The sequence below is a fragment of the Pyrgilauda ruficollis genome, unplaced genomic scaffold, assembly GCF_017590135.1.
Source record: "Pyrgilauda ruficollis isolate IOZ18807 unplaced genomic scaffold, ASM1759013v1 scaffold100, whole genome shotgun sequence".
Taxonomy (NCBI): domain Eukaryota; kingdom Metazoa; phylum Chordata; class Aves; order Passeriformes; family Passeridae; genus Pyrgilauda; species Pyrgilauda ruficollis.
Window position 1 is genome coordinate 1,804,417 of NW_024508102.1, and position 19,199 is coordinate 1,823,615.

At 58.9% G+C, this 19,199-nt stretch overlaps 2 protein-coding genes across 5 annotated transcripts; one reads left to right on the forward strand and one right to left on the reverse strand.

Annotated features, from left to right (window-relative positions):
* Positions 1-79: 79 nt before the first annotated feature.
* Positions 80-1,724, forward strand: SMIM29 (small integral membrane protein 29). Of its 2 annotated transcripts, XM_041467945.1 has the most exons (5): positions 80-292; positions 481-793; positions 873-895; positions 965-1,070; positions 1,329-1,724. In XM_041467945.1, exons 2-5 carry the CDS (start codon positions 683-685, stop codon positions 1,389-1,391), a joined length of 303 nt encoding a protein of 100 aa, XP_041323879.1. In that variant the 5' UTR covers positions 80-292; positions 481-682; the 3' UTR covers positions 1,392-1,724. The 2 variants fall into 2 exon arrangements, with proteins under 2 accessions (XP_041323879.1, XP_041323870.1); XM_041467936.1 differs by having other exon boundaries at positions 80-793.
* A 174-nt stretch (positions 1,725-1,898) lies between these two features.
* HMGA1 (high mobility group AT-hook 1) lies at positions 1,899-8,035 on the reverse strand. Of its 3 annotated transcripts, none has more exons than XM_041467966.1 (6): positions 7,958-8,035; positions 7,599-7,721; positions 5,347-5,451; positions 4,578-4,658; positions 4,145-4,195; positions 2,158-3,016 (listed from the first exon to the last, which is right to left on the reverse strand). In XM_041467966.1, exons 3-6 carry the CDS (start codon positions 5,446-5,448, stop codon positions 2,960-2,962), a joined length of 291 nt encoding a protein of 96 aa, XP_041323900.1. In that variant the 5' UTR covers positions 5,449-5,451; positions 7,599-7,721; positions 7,958-8,035; the 3' UTR covers positions 2,158-2,959. The 3 variants fall into 3 exon arrangements, with proteins under 3 accessions (XP_041323910.1, XP_041323900.1, XP_041323893.1); XM_041467959.1 differs by having other exon boundaries at positions 4,578-4,661; XM_041467976.1 differs by lacking the exons at positions 2,158-3,016; positions 7,958-8,035 and adding an exon at positions 1,899-2,135 and having other exon boundaries at positions 4,578-4,661; positions 7,599-7,875.
* Positions 8,036-19,199: the final 11,164 nt, after the last annotated feature.

The following is a 19,199-nucleotide window of genomic DNA, read 5'->3' on the forward strand; positions in this document are numbered from 1 at the left end:
GCGCGGGGAGGGAGGACCCCGGGGCATCCCGAACCCGACCAGGAGGAAAAGGGGGTGATTGGGGTGGGGGTCGGGGGTCCGAGGGTGTCCCGGGGATCCCTTCGATCCTCCCGCTGGTGGAGGCGGATCCCCCTCTAGCCCCAGCTCTGCAGGGAAGGGGGTGCGGGGTGACCCCCCCACCCCTGCACAGGGTGATACCGGGCGGGGAATCATTACCGGGTAGTGGTTATTACCGGGCGGGAGGTGGGTTATTACCTGTGCGCCGGTCATTCCCGGGCCGTCGATTTCCGGGGTGTGGGTCATTCCCGAGCGGTGAATTCCCGGGGTGCGGGTCATTCACGGGATGGGGGTCATTGTGAGCGGTGGGTACCCGGGGTAGGGATCACTCCCAGGCGGTGAATTCCCGGGGTGCGGGTCATTCCCGGGCTGCGGATCATTCCCGGTGTGCGGGTCATTTTCGGGGTGCTGGTCATGCCCGAGGTGGGGGTCATTCCCGAGCGGTGAATTCCCGGGGTACGGGTCATTCCCGGGATGGGGGATCATTCCCAGGCGGTGAATTCCCGGTGTGCGGGTCATTCCCGGTGTGCAGATCATTCCCCAGGCCGCCGGTGCCTTGCAGAGCTCCCGTCCGTGGGGCCGGACAGTCGCGCCCCCCGATGCGGGCAGCAGCCGGCGCTGGGCCATGAGCAACGCCACGGCCCCCACGGCCCCGGGCGCGGCGGGGGACTCGCTGGTGGGCTCCGTGCTGGGACCCTTCCTCCTCCTCACCCTCCTCGGCGCCCTCCTGGCCGCGGTGAGTGGGCGGGCGGGGGGCAGCGATGGGGGGCGCCGAGCCCGGCCGGAGCCCCCGCCGCTGATGCCTTTCCCCGCAGGTGATGTACGTCAAGAAGCGCAGGTGAGCGGGGCCGCGGGGCTGGGGGCCGCGGGGGCTGCGGGGGCAGAGCTCACCGGCGACCCCCGGCAGGTCCGACCGGCTGCGGCACCGGCTGCTGCCCATGTACAGCTACGACCCCGCTGAGGAGCCGCCCGAGTCCGAGCAGGAGCTGCTGGTGGAGGCTGAGGAGGCTCAGGTGGGTCGTTGTCCTGGGAATTGGCGTTTATCCCGTTTTTCCATGGAAAACTGAAGCAGCAGCAGCGAGGTGCCTGTCCCGAGGGAACTCTGGGAATCGCTGAGGTTGGGAAAGACCTCTAAGAATGCTGAGTCCGACCTCGAAGGAATCAGGCTTTGGGTATAATGCAGAAGTTTTTGGGAGGGTTGGGCTGCGTGGGCAGTGCCTCCCCACCCGCTGCGATGCCCTGGGCTGCAGGTGTGTCCCTTTGTGTTGCAGGTGGTGCCCGGCTGGGGGGGACCCTCGCCCTCTTGGCCCCCGCGCAGGGACTGGAGGGCCTGACTCTGCCTGGAGCAGCGGGACCGGATCCTGCCCGCGGGAGGGAAGGGAGCACGGGGGCAGCGCTGGTTCCATCAGCCAGAACGGGCTGGATGTGCCCACGGTGATGCCACAATGCCACAGCTGCTGTCCCCACCTCTGAGCACTGACCGGGATGGGACATCTCCTACCTCAGTGCCTGGTTTTGCCATTTTTTCTTTGCTTGAAGTGCTCCAGCAGCCCCTTGGAAAGCCCAGGAGGGCCCACTGGGGCTGGCAGACTGGCAGGGAGCAGCAGGTTCTGCTGGCACGGGATGCCTGGGGGAAGATGGGGTAAATAAATATGTCTCTGCCTTGGCCCCGGGGCTCTGAGTGGGGCTGGGGATTCCCGGCCTTGGGTGGGAATTTGGGGGGCAGCAAGGCTTTGCCTGTTTGTGTTTCCATCGGCAGCTCATCCCCATGGATGGCTGGATGTCCCTGTGCAGGAGATGCCCCAGGAGGAGCCAGGGGGTTGAACAGAGGCTCACAAACATCCATAAAATGTTTTATTCAAGTAACTGCAAATAGGAACCCAAAAGGTCGTTAACAGTGAACCAAAAAAAAACCCAAACCAAACCCCGATTCTCTCCCGCCGGGGCCGCCCGGCACCGACCTCCGGTCCCGCTGCAGCCGTCGTGCCGGGGCAGAGGGGCAGGGGGAGCATCCCATGGTCCCCCCACACCTCTGCCCTGCCAGCCTCGATCCCTTGAAGCAGCAGAGCAAACTAGACCTCAAAATAACAATTAAAAAAAAAAAAAAATACCCCACAGCCCCCAGCAACAGCCCGAAAACAGGAACCACCGAGCCCACGGTGCCCTGGCAGCGCAGCAGCACGTCTGTGAGTTCAGAGCGTGGAACTTAAATATCCAGAGGTAGTTGTGAATGAAAGGAAAAAAAAAAAGTACTAAACAAAAAAAAAATATATATACCAGAACCTATGGGGAGAGGGCTGCCTGGAGCCAGCCGTGCCCGGGCACCCCTGGGGACTGGCACCCCTGGGGGTGGGCACCCCGGGGATGGGCACCGGGCCCCGGCAGCGCCGTGGGAGCTGCTCCCGCACACAGTGCAGTCACCCAGGACTGGGGGGGACAAAGGGGTTGCCCAGGGTCAGAGCAAAGGTCTAATGCATTTTGGGGGGGGTCTCACCTTCACTGTCCCCCCTGTCTCTTCCCTGCAGAGGCCCCAGGGCAGAGCCCAGTGCTGGGGGGGCAGCCAGCACCCACTTTGGCGGGGTGAGATCACTGCACGGGGGGCAGTGAAGGTGGGGGGTGCCAGCCCCGGCTCTCTGCCATGATCCCCCTTTCCAGTGGGGCTGCCCCGAACCCCAGGGCTGGGGAGGGGGAGCTGGGGCAGGTGCCCCCCCCGGGCGGGGGCTGCGGGGGCCGCCCGGGTTGGGCCATTTTCCAGTGCTGCCGTTGTCTGAGGGTGAGGAGGGAGCGGAGGAGGGAGGAGGAGGAGGAGGAAGCCAGGGCGGCACGGTGGGTCTCTCCCCGCCCCTCTCCCCCGGCCGCTGCGGGGCCGTCGGGCGATGAGGTAGCGCCGGTTTGGGAGGTGTCACTGCTCCTCCTCGGATGACTCCTGGGAAATGTTCACCTCCTCCTCGTCCTGCTGCTGCAAGGCAAAGGAGCGTGGCCGGGGGGTGTCAGGGAGAGCAGCCCCACCCCACCGCCCCTGCACCAAGGGCTGCCCAGGCACATCACACCCCTCCTGCAACGAGGGAAACTGAGCTACAGCCCCCTGCAGTGCAAGGACTGGCCCTGACCCCAGCTCGGAGGTAAATCCCAGGTGAGAAGCCCTCGGGTGGGCTCACAGCAAGGAGGGCAGAGCATTCCCCACCAACACCTCCGAGCGTGGGACCGCGGTCCCCAGAGCCACGGCCGGGTCCCCAGTGCCACCGGGGGGGTGGTGGCAGCCAGGAATGTCCCTGTCCAGCCCCGGGTGTCCCTGTCCAGCCCCGGGTGTCCCTGTCCAGCCCCCACGCCGGTGTGGGAGGCCGTGACCCCGCACGCGGCGGTGACTCAGGGCTGAGTGAGCCTGAGTCACAGCAGCCCCCGCTTCCTCCCTCTCCATTCACAAAAACGCCACCGCGCCTGCCAGAGCGGGACATCGTGTCCCGGCACGGCCCCGCTGGCACGGGACAGGCTCCTGCCACACCCCCCTGCACTGGCTGCCTGCCCTGGGGTCCCCAAACAGCCCCCGGCACTGTGACACCAGCACAGGGGACCCCAGGATGGCACCTCGGGTTTGCAGCCCTGGCTGGCTTTAACTCCTTGGCTCTGCGAGGGATTTCAGTGGGAAAAGGAGCGAAATCAGGGACTGGCAGGGAAAGGAGATGAAACTGTCCGGGTACCTGGCACCTTCCTGAGCTGTGAACCGAGGGGGAAAGGAGGAAAAATGGAATGGAGGAGGGGAAGCTCAGGGAAGGAAGGGGGTGGCTGCACCCGTGGGCTGCAGGAATGCTGTTCAAGGACCCAGGGAGGCGAGTGCCAGCATGTCCCCAGGGCAGGACCAGCCAGCCAGCACTGCTCTTGGGCCCACGGGGAGGTGGGGTGGGCAGCATTCCTCAAACCCCCACCTCTAGAGGTTTCAGAGCCCACCCAGTGCAGTGTCCTACTCGCTCAACTACTCCCCAGAGAGCTCCAACCCAACAGCCTCATGGAGCTCTCTGGGGAGCTGCTGTGCCCCCAAAGTGCCCAGCACCCTGCCAGGGTGGATGGGGAAAGGAAAAAGCCGGCTCACCGATTTTTTGGGTCGCCCTCGAGGTTTCCTCCCTGGTGTGACTGCAGCTTTCTGAGCCAGGACAACAAAAAAGGCATTTTGGTCAGGCTGTCCCCAGGATGCTGGCAGGGGTGGGCGGTGTTCCCCTTCCTCCCACTGTGACTGCTGGATTCATCACCCCAGTGGCATCTCCTGGGGTGCTGCTGCCAGCCCCCCAAGCCCCTCCAGCCCCGGGATGCCCCGTGAGTCACGAGGTGGGTGCAGGATGTGAGTCGCGTGTTTTGCAAACAGGTTTATCTCGGGTGTCCTGGTGCTGACACACGGCCCCCAGCTCCCCCACCCTCCTCGAGCCAGATTCCTCCCCACATCCCCACCCTGAATTGTCCGTATCTGAGCTCAAACAGGACCTGTGGTGCCAGCACCCAGCTGGAGCAGCCCCGTCCCAGGTACCTACCCTGCCCTTTGGGGTGGCCTTGTTTTTACTGCCCTTCGGCCGTCCACGGGGTCTCTTGGGGGTCGGGGCCTCGCTGGGCTCCTGCTGGAGGGAGAGCACAGGGGGTTTGCATGCCCAGAGCAGCTTCCAGTGCAGCCCAGAATGCTCCAGCCTGGAGTCCCGTTGTCCCCAGCCAGGGCAGGGATGTTCCCATGTGGTACTGGGAGTACTGGTCACACTGGGATTGGCGATCAGATGCCAGGCACAGGCTCCTGTGTGTCCTTCAGCTGGGCATACGTGACCTTTTCCACCCCCAGCATCACCCACTCAGCCCAGCTGCATGGTCCCCACGGCCCCTCAGCCCAGACCCTGCTCCCTGCTGGTGCTGCAGCCGAGGAAGTGTTGGGGAAGCCACAAATCACCTTTTCTGCAGGAAAACGATGTGCACAAACCCCACCTACCTCGGGGGGGGGGGGCTGAACAGGGTTTGGTACTATAAAGGCTCCAGCAGCATCTTATCTCTCTGAGCAGCTTTTGCTAATGGGGCTTTAATTAGCCTGTCTGCAAAGGCAGGTTCAGCAGGGCCTGGGGAGGGGCAGGAGAGCCCCCAGCCGGGGCCAGGAGCTCTTGGGGGGCTCTGGAGACCCCCAGGAAGGTCTTGCTGCCCTGGGGAGGTGCTGCCCAAAGGGGTAGCGGGGCTGCACTGGGGTGTAGGTGTGTGGGGGGGTTCCTGCTGCCCCATACCCTGGGAGTGCCCAGCCCCCTCTTTCTCACAGGGCACCCCACGTACCTGTGGCTTCTTCCTAGGCCGCCCTCGGCCCCTCTTCTCCGACACGTCTTTCTCCCCTTTGGAGGCCAGGGGCTGGCTGGATTTGGCGCTGGATTCACTCATCGTCTGTCCCAGCAGGGCGAGGAGGAGTGGGAGGGAGGAAGGTCAGTCAGGCACAGCTCTGGCTCGCCATGCCAGCCGTGACATCCCCCAGCCCTCCCCCTGGGGCAGGAGAGATGCCCCCTGCATGCTCCTGGCACTGGCTGGGGAGCAAAATGCCCTGAGCCCATGGCACAGCCACCCACAGCCAGTGCCCAGCTTCTGGGCAGCTCCCGGGGTCCCCTCAGGCATTTGGGGAGCAGCAGCTTGGCCTGCCCATCCTGCAGACCTGGCCCCTTTCCTGAAGGAGAGTGGCTCCAGATTTAATCTGAAAACCCAGATGTGCTGCTGGCACTGGCGAGTTGAGGCAGGGTGAGTGGTGGCACTGGGGACCTTGGGTGTCCCTAGGAGGGTGCCAGGTTCCTGGAGTGGGGCTCGGGGTCCTGCAGCCCTGCTCCCCACCCCACCCTCAGCACTGCTGCACTCTTGCCTCTGCTGCCTAGCTGGGGTTAGGGACCTCCCCTGTGCATGTCCCAAAGGGCTGGGCAGCTCTCCCTTGCTCTTGGAGCAATTCCACCATGGAAAAGGCTCCATCTTCCCCTCTCCACCTTGCTGCTTCCCAGGGGCACAGGGAAAACCTGCTTTTCCAGCGCTGCGGGGGTGGCTCCGTGCCCAGCAGCCAGCCCAGGAGCCGGCAGGATGGGCTCAGGGTGGGGAGGAGCAGGATTGCTGCCCTGCTGCTCACAGTGACCCCACACAGGTGGGGTGACCACGGCCATGCTGGGGACACCTGCCCAGGGTGGGGATGTGAGGCTTCCCAGCAGGAACAGAGGCAGCTCCGAGGCTGTGTGCCCAGTCTGTGTGTGCAGCCTCCTACCTCTGGGATAATAATGCTCAGTTTTGAGGAACTGGTCCCCATTTGATGGTGTTGGAGCAGCTGGGATGGCAGGGCTGTGGGGACAGAGGGTGCTGAGCCCCCTGGGACACTGAGCCTCACTGGGGAGGGTGTGGGCAGGACATGCAGCCACTCTGAGGAGCCACTCTCAGACCTCTGAGCCTTTTCAAAAAACAGGCGTCAGCTCCTGCTCCCCTCTGGAAGTGACTCATGAGTGCAGAACAACAACAACAAAAACCACCCTCGGAGTCTTTTTTTTTTTTTGGGAGACAGAAACCATGCCGTAGTGTAAACACCCCGAAAATATTACTCACAGCATCCCAGAGCCCTTCAAGGAGTCTCTTAGGAAAAAAAAAGAAGTATGGTTTAGATTTAGGCCAGCAAAGGGCCGGCTGCTGGTTGGGCTGGGACGGGGTTTTGTCTCTTTTTAAGTCAATCTCTGTCAGAGGCAGAGCAGCCTCGAGCTGCTCCGTGCCCCCTCCTGCAGCTGGAAACAGATGGGCCCAGCATGGCCCCCACCCTGCTGGGCTCTCCTCCCCTGGAGGAGGGACCAGACCCCACAGCAGCTCCAGCTGGGAATGCCAAGGGAACCCTCCATGGGACGGGGGTGCTGCTGGGCCTGCCCCCCTACTCCAAAAGCAGCTGCTGCTGCAAAGTTGTTGGTACTGGGGAAAGCACGTGCACCTCCCACCCCCCCTCTGCATCCCACCCACCCACCCATCCCTCCTCATCCCACCCCTTCCCTCCAGCACCTCAGGGGAGGGGGGGGCGGCCGAGCCCCAGCACCGCAACTTCGCCCCGAGCCGCGTGTGCGCGTTCCCCGAGAGCCGGGCTTGGCCTCGCACCGGCCCCGCGCTCCTCCCGCCGCCCCGGCCTCCCGGCCGGGCCCCGCTGGCTCGGCCGCGGCCCCACGCACCTTGCACGGTACCGGCCCCGCGGGCTGTCCCGGGGCCGTCCCGGGGCCGTGCGGGCCCCCGGGCGCGGTGCGGGGCGTTTGCATCACCCGCAGCCGAGTAAGTGGAGCAAAGTCGCTCGGCGGTGGGAGCAGCGGCTCCGGGGACCCCCGCCCGTCCTCCCCCCCGCTCGGCCGCGGCCCGCCAGGTGCATCACGCTGCTATTAACAATAATTAATACCGATAATAAAAGCGAAGCGCGGCGAGCCGCACGCAGCCGCGTCCCTGCAAAGCCCGACACGCCGGGGCCGATCGTGCCCCGCATGCGGCGAGGGGAAGCAGAGCCCCGGCCCCCCGCAGCAAAGGAAGAGGAAGGTGGCACTCACAGTCAGCTTGATCCCGGAGCCGGGCGTTCGCGGTGGGTTTTGGGGGCGGTTTGATGGTTTTGTTTTTCCCGGCGGGTCTCTGTTGCGGAGCGAAGGGACCCCCCGCCCGCGGCGACTGCGGATCTGCAAGGAGAAGAGAGAGGCTGCGGCTCAGCCCCGCATCCCCGGCCCCGCCAGGCCCCGCGTATTTATATAAATAATAAAGAGAGAGAGAGAAAAAAAAAATTGCTCCAGGAGGAAGGAAGCTGGGTCAAAATCATTTGCAGGGAACGAGGGGGAAAAAAAAAAAAAAAAGGAGGGAGGGGGAAAGGGGGGAGAAGGGGGGGAATAAAAAAACCGGAGCGAGCTCCTAGCCTTACTGGAGGGGATCCAGCTGCTAAAAATAGCAAAATCACACTCGAAATTAAATAAGGGCAAACAGGCGAAGGGAGCTCCCAGCGCCGGCGGAGCGGGGGAGGCGGAGCCGGGGCCGCATCACGGCGGGGGCGGCGCGGGGCGGCGCGGCCGGGAGCGATAGGGCCGTTCAAAGGGCTGCGGCGGCGGCTGCGCCCCTGGCCCTGCCTGGCCGAGCCTCCCCGCAGGCGGATGGAGGGTCTCCTTGCAGGCCGGAGAGGATTGAGGCACCCTCGTCTTCCCTCTCTGGGAATGCTCCCGGCTGGGTGACCCCGTTACCCTCGGCTGGGTGACCCCACTGTGGGTGACCCCTCCGTGGGAACACCCGCGGCTCTCCCCTCCCTCTATTTTGGGCTGGTGTGGGGGCTTTGGTGTCCCCGTGGGGGCAGTCGTCCTGTTCCGATAGCCAGAGCACGATGCTCCTTCTGTTTGCTGCCTCCTCACCAGGTCAGCCCCCCACAAAAGCTTTTGGTCCCCATGTGGAGGCAGCAGCAGTGGGGGCTCCTTCCCCGGGGTCCCCAGGGCTGCCTGGATGGTGCTGTGACATTAATTTAATGTGTTATTGCAGCACCACTGCTGAAAGGGGAAGCTGTTGTGGGAGCAGCTTCTGCTCGGTGCACAGTGGGGTTTGGGGGGGTCGTGGGTGGCCCCGAGGCTCTCCTGGGCTTTAGGGAGGTGCTGGGCTCAGTCTGAACTGAAGAGCTTTGATGAGAATTCCTCTGGTCAGTTTGGAAGTGGTTTGGGTCAGCCTGGAGTCAGCTGAGATCAGCTCTGCAATGAGGTACCCCAAAACTCAGGTCCCTGCTGTGTCAGGAGTGTTTCTAACACAAGTTGAGCATCTGGGGTCTTGTGGTGCTTTTCCTTGGTGGGATACCAGGAAATCCAGAGCTCAGCATCCCATTGTGCAGAATTTCTGCGAACTCCTGTGCAAACAACAATCACAAATCGAATGGAAACTGATTGAGGTGCTTTTGACCATCCTGACTCTAAGGGTTGAACTCTGAAGTGAGGATCTGAACTTCAGACTGCTGGATTTAAGTTTCAGAAAAGTTTTTATTAAAAGATTAAAAAAAGGGAGACCCTTAAGAAGATGAAATGTGAAAGTATCAATATCTGCCTATGCAAAACTGCTCTGGCAGTGAAGGTTTATGAAGACAAACAAACCAAACCCAGCCAGGCTTGGGGCACTTGTTTCTGCTAACTGTTATTTGGATTTTTCAAATCCCCTGCAAATTCCCCTGCCTAAAACACAATCGGAGCAGTGTCCCTTTCTCACAATTAAAAAATGAAACTAAGATGGGGGAGAACCCTCCTGCAAGAGGGCTCCTGTTCCCAAACACCTGCAGGAAGAGCAGGCTCACCCTGCCTGCACCCTGTGCAGCTCCTGATCCAAGCTCTGGTGGCTCTCCCCCATCCCAGGGCCTTGTGTCCAGCCAGGGGTTGTTTGCAGGCCCCAAGTACCCATTTTTTTTGGTTAAAACTAGCATTTCTCCACTTGCAGGCAGCCCTGCCAGGGTGTCTTTTACCCCAACACTGCTGCTCAGGCTTCCCCCTCTGCCGTGAGCCCAATGAGGAACTTGGTTTGTGTGCTGGCAGAGGCTCATTGTTATTAATATCCCTCGTTATTTACTGTGCAGTGCTCGTGAATGGCAGCAGCCCAAGCTCTGCAAACGACCGGGGCTGCTCTGCCTTAATCCCTCAAAGTTTTGGCAGCCCCCCACTCTCTGAGCCCACGCTGGAGTCTCCCCACACCGGCTTCACCCGTGGGGTGACCGCTTGGTCTTTAAATAAAAATAGAGCTGCAGAGGTGCCCCAGAAGTAGAGAGATGGCCTAGCAGCCAGGTGCAGGCACACAGCCACGTGCAAGGAGGGCAAAACAGCGAAAAAAACCAGGGCTGGAGCAGAGCCCAGGGCTGCACTCCGGGACGAACGTTTTCACTTTTGTTTCTGCGCTTGGGTTCCTGATTTACAGCTCGCGGCCGAGTGGGTTTGGGAGCAGGGCTGGGCAAGCTCCCCCATCCCGCTGTTGAGCTCTGCAGCCAGAGAAGAAGCTGAAAATGGCTTGAAACCGGGAAACAAATGATTTATTATCCCCAGCGCGGGGCACGGCGCAGCAGCCTGAGCCGTGCCGGGTGGCAGCGCCCGGAGCCGCGCAGCCCCGGTGTCCCGGTGGGCTGGGAACCCCTCCGGGATGCGAGCAGGGATGGCCCGGTCCCGGTGCCCCCAGGGCTGGCCGGCCATGGCGCGGGAGGACAGGGACACGGACGTGGCCTTTGTTTCCCCTCCCGGCTTTGTTTCCCCGATGGCCCCATTGATGAAGCCCCATGTGGCCAAACAGCCCCGGACCCACCCCAAAACAGGCCTGTTAAATTTGATTAAATGGCTCCTTCCTTCTTCTCACCCCCTGGAGCAGATTAAGCTCTCACCAGGGCAGCGTTTTCCCGCAGCTCCATTCTGGGGACAAATTCCTAAATCACCTGATAACTTACAGGCTTAAACCGCCGATTTGAGCCCGGGGTTTGCAGGATGCAGCCCCAGGCCAGCGCCCTGGTGTGCACGAGAAGCTGCAAATGGGGCGTGCACACATGAATGAGTTCCTATCTCGATTTATTTCGCCGATATTTCAGGCCCGGAAGGAGAGCTGATGGTGAAACGGGTGCCCAGTGCTTGGGAAAAGCTGCACCTCTGGAAAGTGCCCTGAAAAAGTGCTTGAAATCACCACCAGCTCCCCGGGCTCCTCAGAACCGCAGGTGCTGAAAAAGCACCCGGAGGGACGTGGGGGACCCGAGGGTGGCCCCGAGTGGCACACATCTTATCGTGCCCTGCGTCCTGGCGCTGCCACCGAGCCCCGCAAAGCTGCCTTTGGGATTTGGGCGCCTAATTCCTGCTAATTTCCCTGGGAAAGGGGAAACCCGATCCTCTGAGTCAGCTCAGGTTGTTGGGTGATTAGAAGGGCCACCTGGCTAATTACGAGCGGGTGTCTTTGTCACCTGCAGGGCCTCTGGATCAGCAGTTAATGGGGCGCGGCGGGAGCTGGGGGTTCAGAGGAGAATTTGGTGGCGGTGGGAGCAGGAGAAGGACTTGGAGGTGCTCCCTGCCCTGCTCCGGGGTGCTTGGGGCTGCAGTAAGCACAGCCCCCGCACAGGGAAATGCACGTAAATAACTCCCTGTACCCTGATGATCCTGAGACAGCACAGGCTGATCCATGGCGGCCACAGGGTGAGCAGGATCAGCCGGTGGGGCTGGAAAGCGGCTCAGGCTCAGCCACCCCTCACCTGCGCGTCCTGACCTGTGGGGAACATGTCCCTGCCCGTCACCCCTACTCGGTGCCAGCAGGGTCTGGTTTAGTGCCACTCCTGTCCCCTGGGATGGAGAGGATGCATTTTGGGTGCTGCTGCTGGTGGGATGGGGATGGGCAAGGGGCCGCGTCTGGGGTGCTCCGGCTTGGGCACTCTATGCTGGAGCATCCCATGAGTTTTGGGGAGCTGCTCATGCCCCTGGCGGGTGCCCTGTGCTCCTCCAACACCGGCTGTGCCACCTCCTGGGCCTGGGGTGGCCGCTGGCTCTGGCAGGGAGCGGGATGCTCCGGGGCCGCAGCCATCGCTGCGCGGCTGCACAATGGCCTTTTGTCTGCGGGGCTGCCCCGGGAACATCCCGCCATCCCAGTTTCCCAGTAACATGAAACCTCCTCGGGGCTGCGTGCCGGGAGCACAAAGCCTGGGGCTGCGGCGGGGGGCAGCCCTGGCCCCGCTCCCGGCTCCCCCCACGCTCCCCCACATGTGCACTGGGCTCAGGTGGGTGGGGGGAGGCTGCCAGCCCGGCCGGGGTCCCGCGTGGCAGGAAGGAGGTGGCAGGAATCAGGGAAGCACCAGGAATGGAGCCGTGTGCCATTCCCCTGTGCGGGGAGGATGCGGCTGAGCCACACTGGGGGTGGTGGCAGCTTCCTCACCTCTGGTGTCCCCACGAAGGGAATGTGCCAGGGGGGGAGAAAAACCCCTGCGGGCGATCCCTGGAGCCCCTTCCCCTCGGCTCTGGCCTGGGGGTGCCGATGGCGGGGAGGAGGGAGGGGAGAGGCCGGGGAGGAGCCGCTGTAAATCATTAACGGGGACGCGGTGGAGGGGAATGCGAGGGGTCATTAATCGAGGGCTCTCTGGCGGGCTCTGGCCGCCTGGTATTTTTTTTAAAAAAAGGTATTTTATTGCACATCAAATCTGATCGGGGCAGCGAAGGAGGGGTGAGGGGATGCACTGCAAGGCGCTTGTGGAGGGCTGGAGGACACGCTGTGCAAGGACAGGGGATGTTTTTCCTGCTTTTCCCAGCCTTTCCTAGCTCCTCCATGCTCTGGAATCTCTCTCTGTGTGACGGGGAAGTAGCCCCCACTCCCTGACCAGCTCTTAAGTCCACTGTGACAAAAGGGACGCACCAGGGGCTCCAAGAAAACACTTTTCCCAGCCAAATTCCTTGACACTTTCCCGTTTACTCAGCTCCGGTTGGAAAAGCATCGAGGACCGGGGGACTTCCCTCGTCCCGGTGACTCAGGTGCCGGTCACCGGGGTGACTCAGCTGCTGGCAGAGTCCCGGCTCCGGAGGCACAGGGGGCCCGGGGTGACACAGAGGCAGGGGAATGGGAACGGGAGGCGATGCCGGAGGTGACGGGATGGGGAATGGGGCCAAGCTGGCTGCTGGTAAAAGGGAGGGAGCGGCAGCCGGAGCAGCCCTGCTCGTGTCCCCTCCATGGCCTGGGGGTTTGACCAAAGGGCTTTGGGAGGACATGGGTCAGGGCGGGCAGAGGGTCACCTAATGGCCAGTGAATGACCCGAGGCAGCAGGGCGGGATGGAGCGTCCTCGGATGGAACCGGCAGGTTTTCCTGCGGGGGACGCGCTCCCACGTAGCCAGAATCACAGAATTACGGAATAATTTAGGTTGGAAAAGCCAACGCTGTGGTTTCCTGCTGCCACCTAACGGGGAGAGGCTCCGGCTGTGGAGCGGGATGGAGGGAGGGCTCCGCATCCCCCCCCCAGCCACCCCGGATGAGTCTCAGCATCCCTCACCGGTAGCAGCACGGTGCTGGGGGCAAAGCGAGGCCGGGCAGGGCTGGGGCGCGTTCCCCTTCCTCCTCCGGCAGTGCCCGCGGAGGGGTGTTTGGTCCCCTGGGGAGGGACATTCGGGGGGTGCTGGTGACCCGACTGCAGGGCTGAGCCCTCCACGTGCTGCTCGCTTTGTCCCCGGAGCTCAGGTTTGTCCCTACCAGGGGACCCCCAGCCACATGGCGTGTCCCTGCAGCTCTCCCGTTCCCGGGAGAATGTGACACCCAGCCGGGCTGGGATTAGGGCCGGCTATAACGGGATGGGCCGGGGGTCACCGCTCCTTCCCGGCTCCGGTTACTCAGTGCCTGGCCCGTCTCTGCCAGGGGCTCATCTTTCAAATGGCAGGGACAGGCTGGCAGGGGGGCTGTGGGGGCACCATGGGGCTGAGCCCTCCGTGCCCCCTAACCCACAGTGGGGGGAGCAGGCTGTGGTTATCCCCACGGCCCCTGCCCAGGTGAATCACCTTCCCCACCTTCAAGGCTTCACTTAGGGGAAGGGTGTTCCTCACATGCTGCCGTGCCCCGGTACCCCCCTATCCACCACGAGAGCAGCCAGATGGGACTTTGCCAGGCTGTCACCCACCTTCCCAGCCAGCTCGGGGCCCGGGGAACGGCTCCCTTGGCAACTGCTCCTCCGTGTGTGGGAGCGGAGCCGCACGCGTGGCTCCCCTCGAGGGGAGCATCACGACACGGCGGCTGCGGGCTGGGGGGCGGCTCCCCGTGACTCGGAGCTGGGGGAGGACAGCACTGTTCCTATCCCTGACGAGCGGTCCCGGAGTCCCTGCGGGGTGGGAGAGAACACCCCCGAACGAGCCCACCCCGGCACCCACGCCGCCCTTAAATAGAAGGATGTGGCTTCTTGGAGGGTCCCTGCTCCCCGGTACCTGTAGAAGAGGCTGGAGCAGGGATCTGCCCTGGAGATTTAGGGAAGGGTCCTGAGGGGGCTGTGGAGGTGTAACCTGTGTTTCACCTGCTGCACGAGCTGATGGGAGGCCGATGCACAGGAGCTGCTTGCTCAGGCTGTGCCACACCTGGGGGCTGGAGGGGACTGTCACCATCGCAGCCGTGTGTGCGTATTTAGGATAATGATTGCTCCAGACACCTTCTCCCCTTCCCCCGGGCCGCAGGGATGCCCTGTGCCGGCTCTGTTCCGCTGCACGGCTGCAGTGAGCGTGGCTTCCACGGGAAGGCACTGCTGCCCCTAACCTCACCCTAAAAACCACCCCTACCAGGGCGGACAGGGCACGGTGGAGCTTAGAGGGCCAAGGGACAATGTCGGGGGGCTTGGGGTGACACACAGACACTGTAGGTTGAGGGACAAAGGGGGGGGGCTTGAGAGGTGGAGAGCTGACACTGAGGATTAGGGATACAAAGGACACAGGGGACCAGGTAGGGTTGGGGTACAGGTGCAACAGCCCTCACCCCAACCTTAAGCTCACCCTAAACAGCACCCCTAGAACACCAGTTTTTCCCAACAGCAGCTGCAGGCAGTGATCCCAGTTAAATGGTAGGCATGATGGTTGTGGGCTAGAGAGTGACAGGTAGGGGTTGGGGGCTGAGCAGTTTTTTAGGGTTTTTTAAAGTTTTTTTAATTTTGTTTTTTCAGGGCTTTTAAAGGATATTGCAGGGTTTTTTGGTTTTTTTGAGGGAGTTTTTTAGGAATTTTCTGTGAATGTTTAGAGTACTTTTAGAGCATTTTCAGGGCTTTTGTAAGATTTTTTTAAGGGTATCTTAACGGCTTTCTTAGTACAATTTAGACTTTTTCAGGAGCATTTCTGTGTATTCTTTGGGCATTTTTAGGACTATTTAAAAATTTTAGGGCTTTTTAGGACTACTGATGGTATGTGGAGGACTTTTTAGGGACTAGGATATTTTTAGGGTTTTTGAGGGAAATTTTAGGTTTTTTTAAGGGCCTTATCAGCGCATTTTAAGGATTTTGGGGGTACTTTTAGACCTCTTTTAGGAAAATTTAGGGACTTTTTAAAGGTACATTGAGGATTTAGGGGTGTTATAGGTGTTCTTTAAAAGTAGAGTATTTTTAATGCTTTTCCCCTTAAAAACCCTAACCCAGTTCCCCAAAATAATGGAAAAAGAAGGGTTTTTCTCACTTTAAATTTCTTATATGATGGCAAAAGGGGGATGTTCTAGATTGCAAGGCAACGTGTATTCAATTTGCCACCTGTTAGAGGTGTGGCAGTTATCTTCTGTTAACTGGGCCGTTTTCTTTATCTCTTCCCCAAATCAATCCTCCCCCAGGGAGACATCTGCTGTTAATGGCCTATTGAATGTCCCTGCATGGCTGATAAAATTACAGTATCCCATTGTGAGACGCTCCGCCCAGAGGGAGGAGCCAAGCATTCCTAACTGGATATAATCTGAGATTTTTTTTTGGACATCAACACAGCCTTTCCACTGGATTTCCCACAGGAACAGCTGCCTTTTTCACTGGATCTTCAGGGGAAAATGACACTCTTCTACTGGATCAGTGCTTCAACAGAACCACATCTGCCACTCCAGGATGACTGCAGCCATTCTAATTTGCTATTTTTTGCTAATTTGCTATGCTACCTATAGCCTGACCAGTAGGACGCCAGGTTCTATTCTGAATCTGTCAGTGGTTTTTCTTTTGTATTATTGAATGTATTTTGGGTTTTCTTTTTTTTTTTTTTTTTCTGAATAAATTGTATTTCTGACTTGGAGTCCCCCACTGGTTTTGATTTCAAACCAAAACAGGGGATTTCCCCCTCAATTCAAGCCCTAAAAAACCCTAATGCTAATCCTAACTCAGTTCCCAAACCTATTCGAAAAAGAGGGGTTTTCCTCACTTTAAGTGTTCTCCTTGGGATGCCTTTTGGAGCTGCAGTTTGCTTCGTCCTCTGGGCTTTGTGGTTTTAGGAGTCCTTTTAGATGGCCCGTCACTCAGTTGCACAGGCCGCTGAATGCCATCACTGCCCCTTTTCTCTGGGAAACCAAACTTACCAGCCCAAGGTTCTGCTGTGACTTTACATGTGGGCACCTCGTGGGCTGGTGAGTTTTACTATGCATGATTTTCCCCCTAAAAAAGCTGCCAGGATCTGATCCTAACCTCAATGATTCCACTGGGCCTGGAATTCACGGCCTTCAGCCCAGCAGTGTCTTACCCCATCCACTCTGTCAGCTCCAGCCTTTTTGAAATGCATTCCGCTGCAGTGCTATAACTCTGCATTTTTGTCTAGCATCCCCTCTGATCCTGACCTTGACCATAAGAGTACTCAAAAAAATCCTGAAATTGCCTTTATAAACCACTTACAATACTCTAAAAAACCAAACAAATTCCTATGAAACCTTCAGAATTCTCCCATATATCCTTAGAAGTTTTGGGAAAATCCTGGAAAAAACCCGCTCAGCCTCCAAGCCCCACCTGTTGCTCTCAAACCCTCAGGTGTCTTCCCTACCGTTGTGCAGTGGGTCTGGTTGTCCTCTGAGGGTTCTGTCTTTATCCTTCTGTAAGCATTGCTGTCTTGTCCAACCGGGAGGTTTCCAGTCCAGTCTCACTGTTAGGTTTGCTGTGTTGTGCTGCTGTTGGGGGAAAAAGCTGCTGTTAGTGGGGCTGGTTAGGGTGAGGGGTGGTGGAGCTAAACCCTAACTCACCTCCTAAGCTGTACCCCGTAGCCCTGATCTCCATGGGACTGTCCAGCCCTCAATCCCTCTCCCTTTACCCCACAACCCCTCCCTCTGTCCCCCAGCCCTCAGGCTCTGTTTGTCACCCTCAAGCCCCCCCTTTGCCCCTCAAGTCCCCTCTCAGCTCCTGTGTGTCACCCTTAACCCCTCTCCTTTGCCCCTCACCCTCCAGCTGCCCCTGCCACCCTCGGCATCTCTGTGTGTCACCCACTGTCCCCTCTCCCTGTTCCTCCCTCAGCTCTGTCACCCTCAAGCCCCCAGCGTGCCCCTCAGCCTCTGCCATGCCCTGAAAGGACCCTAAAACCCCTTATAAGTTCCCTAAAAAGCCCTTATTTTCAAAATTTTCAATTTTCAGAATCCCCATAAAATCTAAAAATAGCCTCAGAATATCCTTAAAATACATTACAAATACCTTACTTTAAAAAAAACCCTAAAACATCCCCAAAAATCCCCAAAGAACCTTTAAAAATATCCCTAAATACCCTAAATGGTGCTAAAATACGTCTAAAAATAACCCCAAAAATCCATAAAATACCATGATAATACCCAAAATAAACCTAAAAATTCCCTCAAAAACCCTAAAAATACTCTAGTCCTAAAGAATTCCTCAGCATACCCTCATTAGTCCTAAAAAAGCCCAAAAAGCTTTTAAATAGTCCAAAACAAGCCCCAAGAATACAGAAAACCCTCTAAAAATCTAATTAGTACTAAGAAAGCCCTTAAGATACCCTTAAAAAAAAATCTTTTAAAAGCCTTGATAAAGCCCTAAAGGTACCCTAAGCATTCCCAAAAAATTCCTAAAAAACTCCTGTAAAAAATTCCTAAAATATCCTTTAAAAACCCTGAAAAAAAAACCTCCAAAAACCCCCTAAAAAACTGCTCAGAGACAACTGCTACCTGCAGCCCTCTAGCCACCAAACCTCATCCTTACCTTTTAATTGAAGTAAATTCCTGCAGCTGCTGGGAGAGTTCTGGGGCTGTCCCCTCATCAGGGTCACTGTCTGCAGCTGCTGGTAAGGTTGTGGGGCTGTCCCACCACTGCAGCTGCTGCTTTGCATTGCTGTTGGGAAAAATGGGTGTCCTAGGGGTGCTGTAAAGGGTGAGCTTGGGGCTGGGGTGAGGATTGCTGCACTAGCACCCCAACCCTGCCAGGTACCCTGAACACCAAAGCCAGCCCTTTTCCCTGGGAAACAAAACTCACCAGGCCAGGTTCCTGATGTCAGTTTGCAGGAGGCACTTGGCACTGTCAAACCAGCCACACTTGCCTGTGGTGGCACCTTGCGTCTGGGAGGAATCCTGAGATGTTCGGAATTCCAGCAGCCACTCCGGGCCCTGCACACGAACGCCGGCCCTTTTCCATGGGAAACAAAACTCACCAGGCCAGGTTCCTGATGTCAGTTTGCAGGAGGCACTTGGCACTGTCAAATGAGCCACAGGTGCTGATGGTGGCACTTTGTGTTTAGGAGGCATCCTGTGACATTCGGAATTTCAGCCGGCAGCCGGCCACTCTGAGCCCTGGCCCCTGGACACAAATGCCGGCCCTTTTCCCTGAGAAACAAAACTCACCAGCCCAGACTCCACAATCATCTGACCCTTCCTTCTCTCATCATAACCAGGAAGCTCCAGCTCCTCTGATACGGCTTACCCACTCTTTCATAAAAGCTATGCTTTTTGGACACAGCTGTGACCTAGTAGGTGCAAGTCTGTTCCCACCTTTTTTTAGTTAGTACAGCTGCATCTCCTGAGGGGCAAGATTGCCTTCAGCACTATCTCTATTCTCCTACAATCCATCTTTTTAAAGGTTAGGGGGCCAAGGGACAGTGTCAGGGGGCTTGGGGTGACACACAGCCATTGCGGGCTGATGGGCAAAGAGGGGGGCCTTGACAGGTGGCGAGCTGACACTGAGGGTTAGGGGTACAAAGGATTCAGGGTACCTGCACAGATCTCCAGTAGTGTCCTGTCAGGCTCCAGTGCTTCTGAGTCCAGCCCTAGTTTTAGTCTGAGCACGGGCTGGGGTCTGTGGCAGCCAGGGCTCCCCGGGGCCAGCAGCTCCTGCGGGACCTGGCCTGGCCAAGGCTGGCTCTGATCCTGGCTGCACAGCTTGCTCCAGATTGTGTTTCACCACCACCCCATGCTGAGTCCCCCTTCCCTCAAACATCATCTCCCAAAGCACTGCTGGGGTGCTTTCTGCCTCTGGCACCCACAGCCCCCTCCTCTTCTTCCTCACCGCTGAGCCCCCTTGAGCTGAGTGATGCGTTCACTTCCATCTCCCCTTGTCCCGAGGGTCAGGGGTTTGTTGGACTGTGCTGTCTCCAGTGCACAGGAGAACCTCTGGAACCCCTTTGACTGGGGTTCAGGGAGCTACGGGAGAGAGAAAAAGCAAAAAAAAACCCAAGTTATAATAATAAAGGGTTTGAATATTGTGCAGTGAAGTGGGACTGGAGCCTCTGCTGAGCTCTGC

Coding starts and splice junctions, on each gene's coding strand:
- SMIM29 (XM_041467936.1), top strand. CDS start 683: ATGAGCAACGCCACGGCCCCCACGGCCCCGGGCGCGGCGGGGGACTCG. Junction 794..872: donor TCGGCGCCCTCCTGGCCGCG/GTGAGTGGGCGG, acceptor CTTTCCCCGCAG/GTGATGTACGTCAAGAAGCG. Junction 896..964: donor ATGTACGTCAAGAAGCGCAG/GTGAGCGGGGCC, acceptor GACCCCCGGCAG/GTCCGACCGGCTGCGGCACC.
- HMGA1 (XM_041467959.1), bottom strand. CDS start 5,448: ATGAGTGAATCCAGCGCCAAATCCAGCCAGCCCCTGGCCTCCAAAGGG. Junction 4,662..5,346: donor GGCCTAGGAAGAAGCCACAG/GTACGTGGGGTG, acceptor CTCTCCCTCCAG/CAGGAGCCCAGCGAGGCCCC. Junction 4,196..4,577: donor AGGCCACCCCAAAGGGCAGG/GTAGGTACCTGG, acceptor GTCCTGGCTCAG/AAAGCTGCAGTCACACCAGG.